The 25122-nt window shown below is 27.4% G+C and overlaps 1 protein-coding gene across 1 annotated transcript; it reads right to left on the reverse strand.

Moving 5' to 3' along the window:
* Window positions 1–16300: 16300 nt before the first annotated feature.
* Window positions 16301–17379, reverse strand: LOC8258207 (MLP-like protein 328). Its single transcript, XM_015723486.3, has 2 exons — window positions 17047–17379; window positions 16301–16821 (listed from the first exon to the last, which is right to left on the reverse strand). The coding sequence occupies exons 1-2, from the start codon at window positions 17237–17239 to the stop codon at window positions 16556–16558; spliced, it is 459 nt and encodes a 152-aa protein (XP_015578972.2). The 5' UTR covers window positions 17240–17379; the 3' UTR covers window positions 16301–16555.
* Window positions 17380–25122: the final 7743 nt, after the last annotated feature.

The following is a 25122-nucleotide window of genomic DNA, read 5'->3' on the forward strand; positions in this document are numbered from 1 at the left end:
CTTATATAGAAGTAGTGAGCCACCTATATCTCTCAATAATTTTCACACTTATGTTTATTGCATTTTTTAATATTCATTCGTACAGATATAATTAAATATCAATTAATAAATCAAATTGTTAATAAAACAGTAACTTTAATCTTAAAAAATTGGCACATCGATTAGGATTTAATTATTAATTTATACATATTGAGACTTAAAAGCTTTGACATATAAGAATAAATTTCGATATATATGTACATTTGTTTCTTTATAGGCATTATGTTGATGCGAATTTTTATAATTTTATAAATTAATTTTTTATTTAAATTATTATATAAATATATTACTTATTATGTTAAATTTTCAATTATATTATAATTATAAATCTAAAATAGCATTTACTTAAGTTATTTTTTTAATTAAGTAATGACTTTTAATTCTTAATTATATTTTAAAAATTGTCTATATAAATATAATTAATATATTAATAAAATTTCCTAATTTTATATGATATATTGTCAATTATATTATTTATTGAGTTGTTATTATATGTATTCAATATAGTATTAGAGTTAGATTTTATATATAAATATTTTTAATAAAAATTTAATTTAGATTTTATGAACTAAAAGTATTTATAACCAAGAAATTAAAAAAACATTGAATCCCATTCTAGTATGTCAATTATATCTTATAAATATTTTATTATGTGTTATTTATAATTTTTTAAAGTAACAAGTGAAGCTTGATTGTTCTAATATTAAAAAAAATTGATATAATCAAATCATATTAACAGTCTGCATAAATTACGGATTGACGACTAAAAACAATAAGTTACTATTATAAGCGACTAAATAATTACTCAAAAACTGCTGTTTTATATGAGAAAGTCTTTTCCCATGTCGGCTTATTTGCTCGTGGGGTCCTTAAACAACATGCACTTAATTACAAAATCAAAAGGCACGATTATTATTTCATCATTTATTCTCCAAAGATTTCTTGATTATTTAAAGGATTGAATCAAGAAAGACTAAGGATTCACGTTTTTCAAATAGACAAATACAAGTGACACTAAGCTTCGCAACTCCGGCCGCCGTGAATCCGAGACAACCAACTACTCAGTTTTGGTTTTTTATCTTATTAACTAAACATCGAATCGGCCATAAGCGAATTACTGGTACACAGTTAGTTGACAGATAATTTTTTTTAAAAAATTGATTAATTTGTTAAAATAATACTATATATAAATAATATATTTGATAAATTATTTCCATTGGCTAACTGAAAATTAATGGTTATTAAGGAAAAATTCAAATCTAAAAACTAAGAACTTAATTTTATATTAATATTTTTAATATAAGAAGGAGATGTTAAGGAATCTATTACAACTGATAGATATTTATCTATTATGAATCTTTTTATATATTTTCTGTTTATAATTTGAAATTTAAAATAGATCAAATGCTGTATTAAATACTGTATAAATATCAGTAAAAATATTAATAAAAAATCATTTATTAGAGTTATTATCAAACACTTTTTCTTCTTCTTCTTGTATTTTTCTTTGAAGAAAAGAAAATATGAGTATTAAGAAGGTAAAGTATAAAGTACTGCCCTCATAAAAAAAAACATATTATCCCTCAAACATAAAAATATTAAACCATATGTAGTTTCTTAAATTTTATTCAAAATTAAATGAAAATCTAAACCATCACTTCATTTAATCAAAACATTAATTCATTTTTGTTGATTTCGGTTTGAATATCAACTTAATTTGTTTTTACACAACCCTACTTATATTTATTTGCCATGAAAGAAGTAGTCAGAAAATAAAAAGAATTAATCGAGTAATGGTATTGCCATGAACATTAGCAGCTGTTCCATTACTGAGGCGGAGCTTTGGGGTCTATATCAGGGATTGGCCATTGCGTGGGACGGGGCATTCGAAGCCTTCATGTGGAAACAGATAGTAGCTGTATGGTTGAGATGGTCCAGGGTGCCAATCTCCCTTGCAACAGGTTTTCAACTCTCATAAAGGGCATTCAACAGCTTCTGGACAGAGATTGGAGTGACTCTCTTCGACATGTTTACAGGGAAGCAAACTAAGCAACAGATCATCTTGCTAAGATTGCGGCATCCTTGCCTATCGAATGCCACATTCTTGATGCTGCTCCTCCTAGCTTACTTCCTTTTCTTATGCATGGTAGCTTACTTCCTAGCTTACTATTTTTTTATTGAATTCTATATTACTTAAGTTATTTTATTTTACTTAAATAATTATTTTTATATATTTTCTGAAAATAATTTAATTTCACTATTTTAATCTTATTTAATAAAAATATTTAAATAAAATTTCTACATTGATAATTAAAAATACAAAAAAAAAATCAACATTTTAATTTTAATAATTTTCTTAAAGTTTTTAAGTTTATAATAAAATATTTTTAATGATAATTACTTATAATTAAATACAATAATATTTTTATTTTTCAAGAAAGAACTAGGCAGAAAATAAAAATAATATAGAATATATGAATTCTAAACTTTCATCATAAACAAAGCAGAGGAGTAATATAAAATACTAAATAGTAAATAAATATTTTAAGTTTTAATATCTTTTTATATTATTTTAAATTTATTAATAGTTAAGTAAGAATCAATTTTCTAAATTTAAGATATTTCAAAAATTTTATATGTATAATCTATAACTTAAATTTATATGTATATATATGAAATTCAAAAATGTCCATATGCAATGTGACATTGATTACTCTAACCGAGATTGCAAGTAGTTTGTTTCCGTTCGAACATGGGATTAGTTCTTGGATTCACGTGGATGGCCAATCCTTATCTACTTCAGCTTCGTGTTGGGATTTTGATGGATTTGCTTAATGCAAATTGGAACTAATCTTTTCGAGGCTTATCTATTAAAAAGAAAATAACATATATACCTTTTAAATTTGTGTTAATCTTTTTACATTCGAACTAAATCAGTTCTAAAAAAATTGAAACAATTTAAAAAATGAACCAAAACGAATTAAATTTAGAAAATTAATTAATTAACCGACTTGATTTAGTCGATTTGTATTTATTATAAAATGATTCAAACCGAATAGGATGGTAAATCTCTATAATTGAATTAAATAAACTGAACTGAAACTAAAATCATTTTAAAAATTAAAATTTATAATAAAATTAAGAATATATTTTAATTAATTATTAGATAATCAATTTCAATTAAAATAAATTTATATATATTTTAATTAATAAGAAAGTAAACCCTCAAATTCCAAAATCCTTCAAGCCATGAAGATGATTAGTCTTCATTCTCCACTTATTGAAAAGCTCTTTAAATCTTAAAAAAACAATGAAAACTAAAAGCTAAAGTGGAAGATGAACAGTAGATAATTTGATAAACAAGAATGTTGATGGAAAATGTAGCAAAAAGTAGATAAGAGAGACCTTTCATTCCTTTCTAGAACTAAATTTGTAGAGATATATATAAAGTAAAGTTCTCCTCTAAATAAGTCTTTCTAAAGATAAGTATACCCAAGATAAATCTATCTAATAGATAATACTATAGATATAATTATCTCCACTAAAGATAATCTCACAATAACTCTTAATATAGATTCTAATATAAAATGATTAAATTGCCCTATGTGAATGGTGATTTTTGGCTAGCACAGCAAGTAACAGCGCATGCATTTTAACTTTAGGTCTTTGGCAACATCAATTCTATCTAAATTTCTTTTTTAGATATTTTTTTTTTATATTTTCTCTCTTCGCTAATATTATCTGAAAATAGACAAACACTTATTTTTACCGTATTACACATACAGAACATACTTTTAAAGCACTAAAATATCCTAAATATATATACATAATATGAACCTATCAAGGAGATTCAATTAAAAGACATAGTTTAGATATCGAAATATATTTAGTAGCATTATCAAATCTATAAATATAAGAAAATAATAAAATTTCACTCATAAAATTAAAAAGAAATATTGATTACCTAATAAGAAAATTTTATCGAGTAAAATTGGAAAATATAATATTTACATATTGTAGAACATATCTCAACTATATATTATCTTATAGTCTACTGACACTAAAAATTCAAATTTTTATATTTAATTGTGAATTTGGTTCGTCCTTTTAATTTTTACTTAAATGGACCGATTTGGCTAATTGATTATAATTATAGCCAAATTAAAATTTCAGTCAAAATAGGGTGACTTATCATTATTAATAATTTACACATCACTGCCGTATATATTTGCACATCACATATGAGCTATCAAAGTGAGGTTATAGATGAACAGTAAAGTGAATGACAAGTGAAAATTATAAATAAAAAAAAAAGAATGAAAGGTAAAATCATTTCTTTCTTATCTTTTATCGTTATTTATATATTTTTTAAGAGACAAACGATATTGGTAAAGTAAAAAGATATTAGTATCTAGAGTTAAGAGGATAACATCCAATTTTAACATATATTTTAATTTGATTATAATTATAATTAATAAGCTAAATCGGACCATTTAAATAAAAATTAAAAAAATTGTTCAAATTTAGAAAAGAGATAAAAATTGATTAGTCTTTATCTTAGACCCAGTAAAATGTGCCAACATTATACTATTTACTGCAATATAATATAAGCAACTTGGGGGAATGATTTTTCACTTTTCGGTAAAAATGGAGCCAAGCCGATTCAGGGCTTGTTTGGCATTTTGCTTTTCTAATCTCAATCCGAAATTATTGTATTTCTAAGTTTTATAAATCATTTTTAGAAGAAGTAAATTTTTCTTAAAAATAGAATTTAAAAGAAATTAGTTTATAAATAATTAAAAAGTTTATTATAATAAATCAAAAGAAATTTTAGATCTGTGTTTTCAACACTTTGTTCCTTTCAAGGCTAATTTATTACCATTAAAAATGATGAATGTTCTATTGTTGATAAGACCTCAATTATCCAATACGCCTGCATTATTTCAGACCATGAGTTACTTTTTGTTGGATGAAAGCTTTGCTGAACAGAAATCCAACCTTTAAAAAATTCATAAATAATTGGTACCAAAAAATTCAAGAACACAATTACCTAATCTTCCTATATAATAATACAATAATCCCTTTGATATAATATAATGCCTCCCAGTATTGGCCCGCAAACCTAATCCTCCACTAAATTTGCAACTTACTATTGTAAAAATGATAAAGTACCGAAAACTATAAACAAAAATACTGAGACTCATCTGATGTGATATTATAATAATTGAGCCATCTCAGATTTTCTAAATCAAACACATTTTAAATTTAAGAAGATTTGATTGAGACGGGAATGGATAATCATCACATCAAAAAGATTACAGTTTAATTTTTTAAGAAAAGAAAGAAATGATACATATGAGATTATTAAGTATTAAAACTGTCAATTTATTAAGTTTATTAAAATAGAGTTTGAGATTAATTCATCCAAAGTAAACAATCTGTAAATTTAAAGTGAATGATCATTAAATAAAAAAAGTCTTCACTAGGATTTGTTAAATACTATAATATTAAATTATTTATTGTTGAAGGTGTTACACAAAAAGTTTAATAACTAATAATATGATTAATTTATTGAATTTTAATATTACTGTAACTTTATTGTTTCCAAAATAAATTTTATCTAATCTTATTAGGTATTTTTTTAAACAAAATATTAAAATAAAATAAAATAATCATAAACGGCACTGTCTACCGATTATTAGGCCGCAGATCTCTGATACAAGGAAATCACATTATCTATCTTTTTTATATTATTTATTTTTGCATCATATCTTTAGTTTTTTATTTTTTTATATTTTTTACTATTATATTTATAAGTCTGTTTAAATATAAATTGAACATACTCTTTGATAATACTTTTTATATATTTATAATATATTTTATAAACTATGAAATTTGGAATGTTACTGTCTTTTCAAATGTCCATTGTGATAAAAAAAATTATATCAATATTTATATAAAATAATTTTAAATTTAAGTACAAGAAATTCAATACAAATTAAAATATCATATATTTAAAATAAATTTATTATATATTTAATATATATTATTTATTATATACTTTAAAATTATTTATATTTTTATATTTGTTTAAAAAATATTTTTTTATGTTATATATAAATGATATATTTTTAAATATTTATATTCATATAATAGTCCCATATATAATAAATTTTAAAAGTTATATATCAAGCACAAATAATTAAAAATATAAATTACTAAATAAATAATATTTATACGTCAAATATACCTATAGATTTCTAAAGAACACGTGTATTGATAGTTAGATGAATATTAAATAGCGAGATTATTGGTTTTGATTGTATTATAAAACTAGCAATATGTTTGTGTTAATATACAATTATTAATAAATTTATTATATAAATTTCAGTTTAAGAAATAAAAAATATATTATATTATAAAAATCAATTTTTGTAATTATTATTTATTTTAATAAGCACTTAATATTATCATTTTACTTATATAACTATATATTTAATGATTATAGAAAATAATTAGAACATTTATAATAAATTTATAGTAAATAGTAGCATTATGTAATCACTAATTTTTTATTATATTTAGCTCCTATTTAATTATAATAAATATTTAATAATATTATTATATTTAATTTGTATATAATATTATAATACATTTAATTTTAATATTTTATTTAAATAGTGTTTAATATCGTAACAAATTTTTATAAGCCATATTAAAGCTATGTCTTTCTTTTATTGGAATTTTATTGCTCATGTTAATACATGATTATTTTATTTATATTATTTTAAAAATTTTATTTTATATATTATATAATTCAATGTATAATTATATTAATATAAAATATTAATTTTTATTTTATAATATTTTTATTTACATATATATTAATATTTTTATATTACATTTTTGTAAATTTCTGTATTTATTATATATTGAGGTAAATATACATAAAAAGTATATATAATGTCAATTTTAATCTTTTTATCTATTCCTTGCACTAATAAGTTCTCATATGTAATATATATATTGAAATCTCTTTCTATTCATTATATTGTTTCAATAAGTTTTCTAATATGTCAAAATTCTTTTTTATTCATTATATTATATCAATAAATTTTTTAACATGTCAAAAATTTCTATTAATTGTTTTTATGTTTTAAATTTAAAATTTTATATTATTATATTATTATTTATTTATATATATATAAATATAAATATATATTTTATTATAAAAATAATAAAACTTATTATTAATATGTAGTAGCTATAATAATTTTTATTTTTATTATTTTATTTTTTAATAATATAATAGTCTTATATTTAAATAAATTATACCATTACTAGTATTTAAGATCATATTTATTTTTTTATAGATGTTTATAATTAATATTTTTTGAATATATCACATATGTCATTTTCTTATTAAAAAATATATGACATAATTTTACAAAATTTTAGTACGTGAAGTTTATATATATATATATATATATATATATATATATATATATATATATATAAAAGTTGGTTTAGTTTTTGAAAATTATTTTTTAAAATTTGGTGTGTATATATAAAATGCACAATCAGTTGGACTAGCTGATCTACAATGCAATACCCAATGCACCATTGAGTGGCCCGACGAGTGATTTCGTCCCCAACTCTTTATCTGTCGGCTAAAACGACTGTAAATTTAAAACATTTTTCGGCCTGATTTTAAGATTTTGTTTGATACATCGTACCTTTCTAAAAGTTGTCTGACACATAACTTACATATTCTTGCGGTTTCATGCATAACAATCAATCAAAAATTGAGAAAATTTACAAACAATTTTTAAATTAGTACACTAAAATTTGCAAATATTATAAATTCAAAATAAATTATATCTTGAGACAATTAATGAATATATATTTGATAATATTAATATATATATATATATATATATAATTGAGAAAATTTACAAACTATTTTTAAATTAGTACACTAAAATTTGCAAATATTATAAATTCAAAATAAATTATATCTTGAGACATTCATGAATACATATTGATAATATTAATATTAATATATATATATATATATATATGATAAAACTTAAAAAATTATTCGATAATTTAGTTGAGGAATATATCTTTTTTATATCAAAAGAGTAATATATATTTGAATTTTATTCTAATAAATAAATGATATATAATTTATAAAATTTACATTTGCAAGCTTCCTAAGTTATACATATATGTGAGTGTTTTACATTTTAAAATTGGATGATTGATAAATATGTGTCAATCATATATTATTTTGATGTATAGATAGAGCCATATACCTAGATTAGAGAAAAAATTTGGTATTGCTTAATTCTAGAAAAAACAAAGTGGTCAAGTAATTTAAAACCTCAAACAATAACCAAACAAATACCATTCAAGGACATAAATAAAATTGAGAGTAAAATGATGAACTTTCATTAAATTTTTAATCTTATAATAAATTTTGGTTTTTATCAAATAATTGAAGGACTTTTCAAATATACTTCAATTCTATCATAAATCCGACTATAATCATATTATATCCATATCGACCAATTTCGTGGCAGTTAGTTTAAAAAGCAATTATATTATTAGTCATTTAACCTAAAAAGAATAGCTTTAATTGAAAGGGTGTCATATGTTGAGAGAGGGGGGCGAGAGAGTAACATCGAGCAATCGTGATTGCAGTGTTAAGAATTACCTTAGCTTGTTAGTATTGGTTGACTTGTTCTTTAGTTTATTTGTTACTTGAAGCTAATTTTTAGGCACAACTCATAGTTGCAGCTTATAGTTGCTACTATTTAGGACTATGTTATTTTGATATTTCTAGCTGTTGTAATTGCCTATTTAAAGGTTAATCTTTCTTCTATAAAATGCAGTAGTTCACTCACTCTACCTTTTAATTTGTTATCACTGGTATCAGAGCCCAGTTATTAAAAAAAAAAGCAACAGCTTTATTTATTTTTCTATTTGCATCATGTCTTCTGAAAGTTACGTGCAACCAGCTATTCCATGATTTGATGGTCATTACGACCATTGGAGCATGTTAATGGAGAATTTCTTAAGGTCTAAAGAATACTAGAAGGTTGTTGAATCGAGATTAGCAGATCCTTAAGTTGGTGTGCCAGAGCAAGAAGGATTAAAGTTCAAAAATTTTAAAGCTAAAAATTATTTGTTCCAAGCCATTGATCGATCTATCCTGGAAACTATTCTTTGCAAAGATACTTCCAAGGATATTTTGAGACTCAATGAAGAAGAAGTATCAAGGCTCCTCAAGAGTAAAGCGGGCACAGCTCCAAGCATTGAGAAGGGAATTTGAGACTTTGCAGATGCAAGATAACGAATCTGTTACCAATTATTGTGCAAGGACTATAGACATTGCGAACAAAATGTGGTTCCATAGTGAGAAGATGGACGATGTTGTTATCATTGAGAAGGTTTTGCGTTCTTTGGCTCCTAAATATGACTATGTTGTTTGCTCGATCGAAGAATCAAAGGACATAGATGCATTATCACTTGATGAACTTCAAAGCTCTTTATTAGTTCATGAACAAAAGATGAACAGAGGTGTGGGCACAGAGGAACATGCTTTAAAGGCTTCTACCTCTTTTGAATCCTCATCTTTAAGAGGAAGAGGAAGAGGAAGAGGTAGAGATAAAGGAAGAAGAGGTCGCGGTAACCAAGATGGAGGCAGACAACATCAGGATTCCAGAACTGATTATAATCAAAATAAAGGGAGATGATATGACGAATCCAAGGTAGAATATTTTAGATGTCATAAGTTTGGGCATTATCGTTCTGAATGTTATATCAAACTACCTAATAACAAAGGAAAAGAAGAGAAATCCAATTTTGCAGAGAAGGTTGAAGTAGAGACCTTGTTAATGGCTAACCATGTTCTTAAGAAACCAGAATCAGATGTATGGTATGTGGATACAAGCTGCAGTAACCACATGTATGGAAGTAAGTCTCTTTTTTGTTTTTTAGATAAAGACTTTCGTTCTACAGTTAGCTTTGGTGATAGTTATACTGTTAATGTAATGGGAAAAGGTGACATTGACATTAGAACCAAGAATGGTTTTGTAGAGACTATTTCTAATGTTCTTTATGTTCCTGATTTAAGAAGTAATTTGCTAAGTGTTGGACAAATGCAAGAAAAAGGCTATGTTATAATCATTCAAAATGGTGCATGTGAGATATATGATCCTTCAAGAGGAACCATTATTGTAGTTCAGATGAGTCCAAATAGATTATTTCCATTGAAAATTGAAATTGCTAAGCCATGCTTAAAGACTGAAGTAAAAGATCCTACCTGGCTTTGGCATTTTCGTTACGGCCACTTGAATTTCGGTGGATTAAAGACTCTTCATCAAAAAAATATGGTAACAGGTCTTTCTCAAATTGATGTTCCTCCTACTTCTCAAATCTATGAAGAGTGTGTTGTTGGCAAGCAACATCGTTCTCAATTTCCTCAAGGAAAGTCATGGAGAGCAAAAAATATTCTTGAGCTGGTTCATTCTGATATATGCGGACCCATTAATCCATCATCTAATGGGGGTAAAAGATATATAATTACTTTCACCAATGATTTTATTTAGAAAACTTGGGTCTATTTTATGCAAGAAAAGTCAGAAGCTTTTATTGCATTTAAAAGCTTCAAGGCTCATGTTGAAAATGAATAAAAAAAAAGTATTAAAACTCTTCGTATTGATCGCAGAGGAGAATATTGCTCAAAGAAATTTGAGGAATTCTGTGATAATGAAGGTATTCGTAGAGAACTCACAACCTCTTACACACCGCAGCAGAATAGTGTGTCAAAGAGAAAAAATAGAACCACCCTTAATATGGTGAGGAGCTTGCTTGCAAGAGGGAAAATGCCGAAGGGTTTTTGGCCAGAGGCAGTAAATTGGAGTGTCATGTATTGAACAGATGTCCCACCTTTTCTGTTCAAAATATGACACCTGAGGAGGCATGAATGGACGAAAACCAGCAATAGATCACTTCAGAGTAGTTGGATGCATTGCTTATGCACATGTTCATTGTCACGACCCTATTTGTGGGCCCGTGACAGGCACTAGAGAATGGGCAGGCGTAAGGCTGCCGAATCCCGTAGTAAGCCTGACCAATCACTAACTTATCAAATCTCAATCTTAATAGCATTGATCTACAAACAACCCTAACCATTAGGTTCTACATATTTAGAATGTGGACTGCCAGCATGAATAGGCAAGACCGAAATTTACATGAAATTATAAAATGATAAATCTGAAATTTCTACTACAGAGATTCTAGAATTATAAAAGTCAACATACCAATAATATATCAATTACATTAACCTGAAGATGAAGGAGTCGGGCTGCTAGATGCAAAGCACTGCGGAAAAACTAACCACACCTGAAAAATAGTTAAATTGAGACTGTCAGTCTCGGGAGTGAGTTAAAATCATATATCCAAAAATAATTACAAACACTTCAATAACACATTTGTTTAATTTAAAATAAAAATTAAGTTATGCAAAAATATACGCGTCCATGCTTAAATAAAAATAAATTTCACATACCACGGGACGGATTACTTCAGTAGAACCCTAATCCCCATTGCTAAACAGTCTCAGCCTTTCGGCTCTCTCGTTTCCAACAGGATTGGCGCCCAGAGAGCGAAGCTTGACCAGAGTCCTTAAATCCAGTCTGGTCACTTAACTTTTCAACTAAATCGGCGCCTAGAGAGCAATGCTCGACCAGGGACCTTCACTCTGGTAACTCACTCTACACAACCCAAAGAGTTAAACTCGATCAGGGCAAACCCTAAACCATTCTCCTATTACCTGACTCAAAATTCATACCAGTGCGCATGCGGTCCTGATGCAATCCATCAAGTGGCATGTCCTACTGCCGTCTCATCCCGAGTCAACATACAAATTACAATAGCCATAATGCAAAAATGAAACATATATAAACAATAAATAAATAAATAATTAAAATATTAATTATTTAATGAGAGATATTACGTAAAAATCTTAGCATGACACAAGTAAGCAGATATATGACTTTAACTCACAGTTCTGACGACTTCCTAGCTCTGCTCCGATGTCTCGGGTGGAGCGAGCCGAACAGACGGATTTATCTAATCACGGGAATAATTTAACCAGAAGAAGTAAAATATTTGACAATTAAACCTAGGCTTAGACTTCTAGGACTGACTCTCTAAAAATTTTCGACTCGGGTAAATTCTATCGAAAATCCATCAGAACCTCTCCAAAATTAAGGACATTTACCCCCCATATAACGGGTCCAAAACCTGCCAGAAAACACTTCAAATATACAGCGATAAATTAACGGGAGTCGGGTCATCAAAATTGCATTAATTTTTCCGACTCTGCAACACAACACAATCACAACTATTGGCAGACAGTCTGACAAATTATTTATTTTAACTAATAAAACTCACATAACTTTTCTAAAATTCAACACAATAATTAAACACATAAATTTTATCAATGAACTCTAAAATCAATGGGCCAGAGAATTAACGAGACGCTTGATCGCTCGGTTGACTCGCCTCCAGCTGCCGGAGTCTGATCGACGATCCGAACGCACCAACGGACTCAAAAAAAACGCGCTGATGACGATCCCAGCTTTTGATCTTCCGATCCAACCCTCGATCATCCGGAGAGATTTATGGACGATCTCGGCCGTCGATTATCAAACAGAGTCCGATCGCCGCAAAACCAGTGCCATTGGAAAGCTTGAGCTGAGGAGAGTCCGGATATGTCCCCTAATCGGCCATCCCTCGCCGGAACTCACCGGAAAAGTCAAAAAATCCGGCTGCCACCCATTTTTTCTCTCCACCACGAACTTCCAACTTTGGCCACCATTTGCGACACCACCATCGCCAAAATGAAGCTCAGGCCGAGGGGAGTTGATCGCCACCCGGACTTGACCGCCAAAGCCGGCGGAAACGCCTGGAATGGCATCCGAAAGCCGCTGCCTCCTTCGTGCTCTTCCGCTGCCTGGTGCCGTTCGCCGCTGCACGCCGCTAGCGCCGCTTTGTCGTCCCGCTCCGCCGGACCTAGACAATCGGCCACCGACGACCGCACAACCGATCTTCTTCTCTCCGCACGATCTATCCCTCTCCCGATTCTCTTCTTTCTCCTTTTCTTTTTTTTTTCTTCCCTACATCGACATTTAGTCCCAGAACTTTTCTTCTTTACCATTTAGTCCCTCAACGTTTTTAATTACTAACAATCTCGCCCTGCAAAATTTTCGATTAATCCTTAAACTTTTCTTTAGCTTTTCAATTAAGCTCCTAACTATTTAATTTGTACCAAATTAGAATTATTGAAAACATATAATTACTTATTTACCCTTGCTTTTAAATATAAAATTACCAAAATACCCTTGCTGACATATTTAATTACAAAAATACCAAACATACAAATTTTCATTAAAACTCCATATTAATAAAATTATATTTTAAATCCTTATTCCAAGATTAATTTTCAATTTAATCTTAACACACAATTAATTTAATTAATCAATTTGCTAAATATTTTTCAATTAAAACTTAACACTATTAGCTAATTAAAATGCCATTTCCCCAATAATTCTTTATAAATATTCTTTACTAATTCTTTCATAACTTTCAAATATATAAATTAATTTATACATTCATATTGTGGAAAATTGAATGACCGAAATAATAATCCATTTTCCAAGAAATTTACTTTAACTAATTTCTTAGAAATCAAACAAATTAGATATACAAAATAACTCAATTATGTTGTCTAGCATTAAAATTCCATTTAAATCAATCTAATTAAATCAAATAAAAATAAAATGAAATAAATTTAAATAAAAATTCATTTATTAACTATTATTAATATTATTATTATTAAAAGAAAATCTCGGGTATTACATTCCTGATGTAAAAAAAAAAAAAAAAGCTGGATGATAAAAAGGTGAAAAGTGTCTTTCTTGGTGTAAATGAAGTGTCCAAGGCATATAAATTGTTCAACCCAATTATAAAGAAGATAGTGACCAGCAGAGATGTGATTTTCAATGAAGAAAGCACTTGGAATTGGAGTGAGCAGCAGTCTACTCCAATCATTTTGGATGTTGAAACTAAAGAAGCGGATGAGCAATCCCGACAAATTCCAATTGCCTCCTCACTTGAAGATTCGCCAAATGCAGATTCAATAGACACTGTAGCTTCACCAATAGCTACACGTGAAGAACATGAGGCTAAACTTACTAGAAAGAGACCTGCATGGATGCAAGATTATGAGATAGCAGGAATTAATACTCAAGGTGAGGATCCACTTACATATTTTGCTTTATTTTCAGATTGTGATCCTACGCTCTTTGAAGATTCTGTAAAAGAATCAAAATGGCGAGAGGCAATGGATGTAGAAATTGCAGCCATAGAAAAGAACACATGGGAGCTGGTTGATCTACCAAAGGATCAGAAAACTATTGGTGTGAAGTGGATTTATAAGACAAAGTTGAATGAGAATGGGGAAGTTGATAAGTTCAAGGCCCGTCTTTTGCAAAAGGGTACAAACAGGAATTTGGTGTGGATTATAAAGAGGGTTTTGCACCAGTTGCAAGACTTGACACTGTTCGGCTGGTTCTATCAATTGCAGCTCAGAATTCTTGGTCCATTTATCAACTTAATGTTAAGTCAGCATTTTTGCATGGAGACTTGGAAGAAGAAGTTTACATTGATCAACCTCTCGGATATGTGAAGCAAGGTCATGAACATAAGGTATATAAATTAAAAAGGGCTTGGTATAGTCGTATTGATTCCTACTTTGTTAAACAAGATTTTGTTAAATGTCCTTATGAGCATACACTGTATACTAAGGTTGGCAGTAATGGAAAAGTACTTGTTGTATGCTTATATGTTGATGCCCTTATTTACATGAGTAATGATGGTGATATGCTTGTAGATTTCAAGAATTCAATAATGAGGAACATTGAAATGACTGACTTGGGATTGATGCACTTGAGGTGGTGCAAACCCCTGCTGGTATTTTTATTTCACAAGAGAAATATGCTCTGGAAATTTTAGACAGGTTTAAAATGAAGGAGTGTAATTCAGTTTCAACTCCAACTGAATTTGGTTTAAAACTCACCAAGAACGGGGAAGAAAAGAAGGTGAATTCTACTATCTGCAAGCAAATTGTTGGGAGTCTTATATATCTAACATCTACAAGACCCGATATTATGCATTCTGTTAGTTTAATCAGCAGATACATGGAGAGTCCAACTGATGTTCATCTCTTGGCAGCAAAATGAATCCTTCGCTATTTGAAAGGTACAGTAGATTTTGGGATTTTTTATCAAAGTGATGCAAACTCAAGTTTGATTGGGTTTTCAGATAGTAATTATGCTGGTGACATCAGTGATAGAAATAGTACTTTTGGTTCCGTGTTCATAAAGAATTCTGGTGTTGTCTCATGGTCGTCTAAAAAGCAACAGATAGTGACTTTGTCAACTACCGAAGCAGAGTTTGTTGCTGCAGCATCAAGCTCATGTCAAGCTATTTGGTTGCAAAGATTACTTGAGAGTTTACATAATTTCCATCAAGGCCAATATCAATTTATTGTGACAATATGTCTGCAATAAAGCTATCCAAAAATCTTGTTCTACATGGGAGGAATAAACACATTGATGTGAGGTTTCATTTTTTGCGTGACTTGTGCAAAATGGAGGTCATAAATCTGGTGTTTTGTAGAAGTGAGGATCAAGTTGCAGATATCATGACCAAGCCCCTTAAACCAGCAACTTTTATAAAGCTTCATAAGAAGCTTGGGGTCTGTTCATTAGTTGATATAATCTAAATCATTTTTTTTTATTTTTTTTTAAACTGATTTCGTAAATATCAGTTTAAAGGAGGAATGTTAAGAATTATCTTAGATTGTTAGTATTGGTTGACTTGTTCTTTAGATTATTTGTTACTTGAAGTTGATTTTTAGGTACAACTCATAGTTGCAGCTTATAGTTGCTACTATTTAGGACTCTGTTATTCGAGCTCCAAAGCAAGGCAGAACTAAAACTACGAGTCATTTAGTTTTCCAGACAAACATGTTCTTCCAAGAAAAACCTACATTATATTGATATCTAGTTGGACTCCCTGTCTCGTGATATATATATGAGAAAACATTTTCTGATCTGAATTATCAAAAAAAAGAAAATATGGACGAAGATCGATGATTTTTTCAATTTTCAATCAAGGAAACATCTAGAGGCAATTACGGCTCCCACTTTTATTGATTTAAACTTGGAGAACATCACAAATTTATAAAAATTACAAGCATAAACAACTCCCACGTATTCTCACGTTACAGAAAATATTTAAGCAACAGCTGGATGATGAGCTAGCACGTAGCTCTAAAGCTGCTTTATTAATTTTACAAGATAGTATTACAAGCATGGCCCATTTTAATATAAGGAAAGGTTACACCCTTCTTATATATATATATATATATATACACTAATTATGCCTTGACAACGCCTTCATCAATCTCCTTAGTAATACGGATCATAAAATCCATGTAAATATGTGGAGCTGGAACACTAGGATTCAGTTTCTCATATTCAAGAATCAATTTTGCCGAGCATCCCTGGCTTTTGGGCTTGATATGCCATATCCCATTGTAGACCTTGTAAATCTTGAACACATCACCTTCCAGACCAATAAACTTCACTATCTTGTTATCTTCATCAACTTCCACCCTCTCTTTGAATATACCAGGCTTCCCTTCTGCAGTTGATCATACCATGAAATTAAGAGTATTGATTTCACTTTTAATATATATATATATATTTAAAACTAGTGATGCTTGCATGCATATCAAAAAACTAGGCAATTTATATAAGAAAATGCGACATTTGTAATGCCAAAATAATTAATGATTATGAGCAATTTATGCAACATGAATCTAACAAGTTTCCCAAACTGACGAAACAAAAGAGTATATGCATATACCTATGGTGTAGTGAAAGATCCAGATGGAGCCTGAAGTCTCCCAATCACCTTCATGTACATGAACTGCTTGTATATTGGAAGGGGTATGATTGGGAGCTTGGTGGATTTGACCTTTCCAGAAACTGAAGAATTGTTCAGCAGTGGCCTTGAGTTCTACCTCACTCTCTAGCTGACCTTTAATGTCATCGGCCATGATTCTTCTTCCCTTGTATATCTGTGTAAAACTTACTATACTTTTCTAATTTAGATATGCAAGTGACTGACTATATAACTCGGACTGAATTGGCTTGTCTTTTATATAGACCTGGCCTGTATGGGGAGCTGGTGATCACCTGTGTGAATCAGCCAGAGTTTGTATTCCTTGGCTTCTATCATTATTTACGTTTCAATTATTTAATTATTGACATAACGTAAATGACTAAGGTTTTGGGGTAAAACGTTATAAATCGCATAGGGTTAGGGGTGGCGATATTAAACACAACACAATAACACAATATTAACAAGATGTGAAAATAATGTATTATGTTCAGTTAAAATCCATAGAATTTATGAAATATATTTACAAATTTAAAAAATTTTGTGCTGAAAAAAAAATTAATTTAGAATTTTACATTATCAAATTTATATTGAAATAGTTATGACTCAACTAAATTCTAATAAAATAGGTAGAATTTTCAAATGAATTTCATATTAGTAAATAAATATATTTTATAACACAAAAATATATCTTTCAACTTTATTATTGAGATTGTATCTTCTCTTTTTTATATTTTTCTCAAATGAATTGAATTTTTTTATAAAGTTTAACGAAACATAATAATAATAATAATAATAATAATAATAATAATAATAATAATAATAATAATAATGTTAAATTCATTATCCTATTCACGTGTTAACGACACGAAGTAAATTATATCATATTCTGTTGATATGCTAATGTACTAAAAGAATGTTTTAAATTAGTTAGATTAATTCTAGTTAATGTATTAAATAGAAAAAAATTAATATTCTAACTATTACTGTAATTTATATATGCTAATATTCAGCATCTATTTTATATAATAAATTATCAATACTTTTCTAAAACAGTTTCTTTTTCATTTTTAATAATACATATAAAAAAATTTCTCTCATGTAATTTTTATTATTTTTATTATATAAAACTATAATAAATATAGTATTATTGCATCGTATTATCAATCTAATATACCATTAAATTTTTATATGATCAATTTATCATGTTGTATAACTCAAATTGTGTTAAATCTACATCTCAACGCCACAGTTAACACGAATTGTCTAATAGTTATTAATACTAAAACGACCTTTCAACTCTCACTTACAAATTTCAAATCTAAATATTTTAATTGAATGATTGGTTGGTTAACATTAAAGCTATTTTGTTGAAGATTTGATCCAGATATTCAAAGATATACATCAACCATACTTCCATCATATAATTATATTAAATAAAGAGTTTTTCTAATGTATCATTAATGAGTGATACCATACAAATTTATAAAAAAAATTGGTGTTATTTTAATTTTAATTTTAATGATTTAGTCAATTATATATAATTTTCAATTATCAATTAATTAATTATATTATTTGTATTTATTATAATTTTTTATTTATTTTAAAAATTTGATATGTGATATTTGAAAATTACGAGATTTACTCGTATAATTTTAATTTGTATAAATAACTAAAAGTTATATATAAATTCAGTGATTGTCTAAATCAGTAGAATGATATATAATTAGACTAATAGATTATTTAAAATAATATTGATTGATTGTCTATAATTAGATAATTGACTTTATAATGATAGAGTGCCATAATGATATTCTAGCAAAGACTTTAAAAAATATATATATGCAAAATGGTATGATATGTATGCCTTTGAACTTTGATCATTTAGTCAGTTTAACACTCTAACTTTCGATGTAATATAACACAAACTTAACTTATATTTTTGTAATTTTTTAACACTTTTTCATATGTATCTTTATTCAATACATCTATATGTATTGTATAAAAGTGTTTAAATATTACCAAAAAAAATAAAATCTAGGTGTATGTTAGGTTAAATTGAAAGTTAAAAAGTATTTTAAATATTATAAAAAAGTAAAATTCAAGTGTCTATTAAATTAAATTAAAAATTAAAATAATAAACTGACTAATTAAATATATATATATATGTATATTATCACATATGAATCTAACAGAATCTTTGAATATCTAGTATATGGCCCCCACTCAATTGTAATTGTCTACTCTTTTTTCCTTCTTTTTTTCCTGTTCTATTAATTTAAAATTTTCTTTTCTCGGTGAGCTAATTTTTGTGTCCTAAATAAATACTTCTTTTAAGTGATATTATATCAATAAAAATATTATATATATATATATATATATATATATATATATATATATGTAATAAAGTAGAAGTATTATTTTGGAAGGAAATCTTGCGGAAAAGGATTGTGTTTGCCTCCACCAAAATTGGAAGCATTATTTTGCTTAATGTGATTAAACTTTATTATAATTTGATTAAATGAGACCTGAATGAATTAGAATAAGTTAATAGATTTGAACTTGGATCCAACCAATATCAAAATGACTAGAATTAGCCACCCGGTTGGTTAAATTGTTAGTTTTATAAATTATTATATTTCTATTTTTTATAATATAAGATTTCTAGTCTATGGTATATTAATTACAATCTCAATACTATATATAAATTGACTATTTTAGAATTTAATTATGTTAATATATTGTTAAAATTAAAATAATATTAATTTTTATAAATTTATATAGTATCAATACATTTATGGTATATTAGAATAACTCACTAATCAAATATTGAAGCGCATATAGTGCCAACTACGAAATTCATTATAAAAAAGGATCATTATTTTCATTTTATTATTTCTATATCTTAATAAGACTTTGGTTTTTCATCATCGATTCTTAATTTCTTATATAAATTGAGCAATTTCCGTTTTCAGTCTTAACTTAATGGCGTTATAACACTTAGTTACATAACTTAATTGACTCGAATTCTCTGAGTGAGTTGACTATACTCTATTTCTTAGAAAGACCACTTGAAGAGATTAAAATTCTTTGGATGACGATCCTCTTAAGTTGGGCAAATGTTTCAGCAATTCTATTCATTAATTTCAAAATAAATGGTTGAGAGGTTATTATTATCCTATAATTACTCGCTCACAAAAATCAAAAATTTATATTCAGTTTTTATTAAATCACAGCCATTAGTTTTATGTCTAATGTATATCCCGAATTCGAGAGAATTTCAACTTAAAATATTAGGTTCATTTGTATAAATTGAGGGACCAATAAATATATTCAACTCTTTTTAATTTTAATCGTTTTATATTCTACTTGGTTTATGTTTATTTAAAAATAAAATAAAAGCACAAATCCATTTTTTCCCCTAACCAATCCCCTTCCCATGGCGGAAACATCTCTTTACTCTTTCAAACAATATAAATATAAAATCCGAGCTGTGGTTTAATGTTTTGATATAAAGAGTGATGAGGTTTTTTTTTAATACATTAGTATTCTAACAATTAAAATGTTAATAATTTATATTTAAATTTACTAATATTGTTCATTAAATAGTTGTAGTTCATTTATTTTAGGTTAATTGGTTGTAATTCTACTACCGTTCCACTCGTTATTAACTTAACTTTCATTCATGACTAGCCATAACAATTTTTACAAAATTTGAAGAGAAAATAGTCTTACAATTTAATTTTCTTTTTTCTTTAGTTTTAGTCAATTCTAATGAGTTTTAAATGATCTGACAAGACTAAAGAATTCTATACTTCATCATCTATCTAACGAGATCGATTTTGCAACCATCGTATTTTGTTTTAAATTTAACGGTGTTAATAAATTTGGATACAATTTGCTAATTAACAATATAATTCTTAGGGTACTAAAGTATCAACAAAAAAACAAATGATCTCATATGTCAAAAGGTCGAACCACAAGATTAACTTTTACTTTTTCCTACATTATATTAGAGAAATTCTTTTACACGGTAATCTTCTATGTGAATATCTAGTTCTCATTTCTATAATGCTCAAATAAATAAAAAGGGTATTTGGTTCATAGATTTTGTGTGGCTAGTAGTTTCTCTTACTAAACAACTACATTAAACTATTTAGTAAGATTTAAAAATCAGCAGTTAATAATTAATTTAGTCCTAATTAGCTATTGATTATATCAGCTATATTTTAAAATTTTTTTCTTATCAGCTGATAACTGATTTGATTTTTTTATTTATTTGCATAACATTATTCTTATTGAAATCTAGTAATAATTATTTACTTTAAGTTGATCTCATATAATCAATTTTTATTATTCAGGATAAATAAATATTATTCTAAAAGTATACATTATAGTCAAATAATTAAATATTTATAATTATGATATTTAAAATTAAAAAATTATTAGTGGAATTTAAATTTTAATTCATATTTAAAAATAATTTTTATAAAATATCTTAATATTAAATATAACTGAGCTAAATAAAATTAACTATAACATCTGTAATTACTCTAAACTATATTTATTAATTTTCATTATTGAAAATAGTATAATAAAATAAAATATATCTTAAAGATAAATTGCACTCTCAATGGTTATTTAACATATTAACAACAACTGCTAATAAAATTTTAACAAACGGCTAAATTTATTATTTAGGAGTCACCGGCCATCAGCTACCAACTATTAGCCACCAGCTGTATTGATCAGTCGAACCAAATAAATCTAAAATATTTAATTTTTTGTGCACCAAACTTTAATAACTTATCAAAAGGCAAAAATTAAAAAAACAATTGGCAAAAATTGCACTCTCAGTTGTCATTTTCCATAAGCAATCACGAAAACTGATTAAATTAAACTTTCTTTTTCCATTTGTAAAAAGATTGAGCATCATCTTTAAAGATAAGATTCAACTTAAAACTGCAGATTGTGTGCTTGAGAGATATGATAATGATGAATACGTGAAGGAGGCAGAAAGCTTCCACTTTTCTTTTTCTTTTTTTTTTTCTTTTTCTTAACAGCCACAAGCAAAACAAGATGGTGACTCTTGAACCTTCTGAAAAATTTGGCCACTTTTATATAGCTTAGATATATATCAAACAAGAAAACGAAAGATTACTATGTATTATGTATTAGTGAATTGAAATTGATCGAAAAGATGCGAGTTCTATTACCTCAAATTAGAGACCAATAAACGAAAGAATATTAAAGTTTTTTAACAAAACAAATAAGGTGAATATATTAAATTTTATATATTAGATTTCATATTTTATAACCTTACTTGTTAGTAATCTCCTCCAACCTCAAATCAAAACTAAAAGTATTGCGTTGATTATTTATTTTTGTATATGTGTATTTTTTTCTTTCTCCAAACCTTAGCAACCAAATAAATTTTTCAAAAGAATGAAAGGATATCATCCAATTTGTGTGATAAGGTTTTGGAAAAATTAAAAATTTGATGTTTTAACTTTTTTGGTTTTTCTATTTTGGTGTCTAAACTATTTCTTTTTGTTCAACCAAGTGTTTGAATCCGTGAAAAATGTTTAATATAGTATCTCTAGTCGGTTTTATAAATTAACGTGCTTATTTGACTTATTTTGAATAGTAAATTGATTTAAATATTTTTTTAAATAATATTATGTTTATTTTTCTTTTTTCTTTTTTCCATTTTCAACATTATTTTTTAAAATTCATTTGTTTCTCAAAAATTAAAAAAAGTAAAATTATTTTATTTTTCTCATTTATTCAAATAAAAATTGAAAAAATTAAATGTTATTTACTTATTTTTTATTTTTGTACATTCATTTCAAAAAATAAAAATATAATTTATTCTTTCACCTTAAAATAATAAGAGGAGAAAGAAGAATGTATTAAGTGTTCTAAAAAAACAATTTTTAAAAATCAAAAGATGATTGAAAACTTTTTTTTAAGAAATAAATAAAAATTAAAACAGAAAAAGCAGAGGTATTAGTTAGCATCATACCCACGAAACCTTATTAAAATTTAGGTGGCACAACTGATAAACTATTTGAAATAGGATGTTTTGCTCTCTTTTTTTTTTTCTTTCTTTTTTACTTATACATGATTTTAATGATTCAATAGGATCCTGGACAGACAGCAACGACACTAGGAAGATGCAATGCTAGCCTGTCAAAGCGTCAATTACACTCGTCCCACAAAAAAGAAAAAAAAAAGGAAAAGGACATAAAATAGATATACTAGTCTGCCACAATTGCTATAAGTTATTTATCGATAATATTTCATCAAATTATTTTGTGATGAACGTATTTTTAATTTAAAGTTATTAAAAATTAGTAGTTATTGCATACAACATTAAAATCTCTTAATAGTATTGTTTAATTTAGTTGTTATTTGTTAACAGTTATATTTATAAAATTATAAAATTATAAAACATAAATTACAGACTTTAAAATAAAAATACATTAGACCATAAAATAATTTAGTAAAATTTTTTCTTATTAATAAAATTTTTTACATATATGAATATGCGATTGCCATCTCCTCTCCTATAATTGTTATAGTTATATCTTCAAAAACAAAATTATCATCGAGTTATTTTATATATCAATTTTTGGATGTCTTTAAAAATATATTTTTCTTTTAAAAGTCTAATGAATTAAGAATTAAATAAATTTAAACAATTAAAAAATAATTTTCACTTACCAAAGACTTAAGCAGCTATAAAAAATATCCTTATAATAGAAGCAAAGAGTACAGAAAGAAAATGCCATATATTAAGAAGTTCAGATATTTCCAGAAAAAAAAAAAATTGGGGCAACAAATCAGACAGATGCTACATCTGTCAGAAAAAGAGGCATTATGCTAAAGATTGTCCTCAAAAATCTGGAAAAGGCAATAAGAATGATCCAGCAAGTTAGTATGTACATGTCTCTACCATATTCATTTGAAGAAGATATAGAGTCTCTCTTATCGGAACAAGACGATCTCACTCCAGAAAGTCTCTTTGGAATAGAGGAAGAATATTCAGATTCTACTGATTCTTCAGAAGAATCCTCCTCAGATTATAATGCTGATATGATTCCGATCTTGATGATCAGTCATCCTTCAAAAGATGAAGAGGACATACCAGCAAATATGGTGCAATATCCTTTCTCTCCATCACCAATTCCCCAATTGTCTCAACTTGCTACTAAGGTACCACCAGTACCTTATGTCCCTGTACAAGTATTACCTTCAAGGTATTCAAAGCCTATCTCAGTCATAGCCTTCTTCGACACTGGAGCTCAAAGAAGCATGATGAATCCTGATGTTCTCCCGTCTGAGCACTGGAAATCTCATATCCAGTTTTTTAGAGTAGCAAATGGCCAGACTTTCAAGACTACCTTGATCACGAAACAAAAAATCGGGATACAGTTCTTTCCTGATTGTATGGTATGGACACACATCATTGGCTCAGACCTCCCAAATAAAGACCTCTTGATAGGTTTTGATGTTTATTATCAAGTGTAAAGGCTTCAAATTCTTCCTACAGGAATAAAGTTCAAGAGACAATTTCGTCCATATACAGATACTTCTAATATGTTGGCCATAGCAGACACAGAACCGCCATTCCTGCAATACAAGGAGAAATTCCTCCCTTTCTGTCCAGAATCCCATTCACATTTTCAACATGCACTACCTTTATGGAAAAATCATCAGTTCTATATCAAGCTCCCTTTCAAGCTTAACGAGGATATCAATCCAACTAAGGCCGCTCATCTAGGAATGTCTCCTACAGACCTGGCTCTTGCCAGATCCGAGTGCCTGACTCTTCTACAACAAGGTCTCATTGAGCCCACAACCTCACAATGGGCCTGTCAAGCCTTTTAGATGGAAAAAAGATCTAAAAAATTAAGAGAGAAAAAGAGACTTGTTATTGATTACAAGCCTTTGAATCACTTCCTGCAAGACCACAAGTTCCCTCTTCCTCGCATCTTGAACCTAAAAGTCCACATCCAGAAGGCTCAATACTATTTA

Source organism: Ricinus communis, chromosome 5 (genome assembly GCF_019578655.1).
Source record: "Ricinus communis isolate WT05 ecotype wild-type chromosome 5, ASM1957865v1, whole genome shotgun sequence".
Classification (NCBI taxonomy): Eukaryota; Viridiplantae; Streptophyta; class Magnoliopsida; order Malpighiales; family Euphorbiaceae; genus Ricinus; species Ricinus communis.

Excerpts from the sequence above, each read along its gene's own strand:
- LOC8258207 (XM_015723486.3), bottom strand. The coding sequence starts at position 17,239 with ATGGCCGATGACATTAAAGGTCAGCTAGAGAGTGAGGTAGAACTCAAG. Across the intron at positions 16,822-17,046 it reads GATCTTTCACTACACCATAG|AAGGGAAGCCTGGTATATTC; the intron begins GTATATGCATAT and ends GATCAACTGCAG.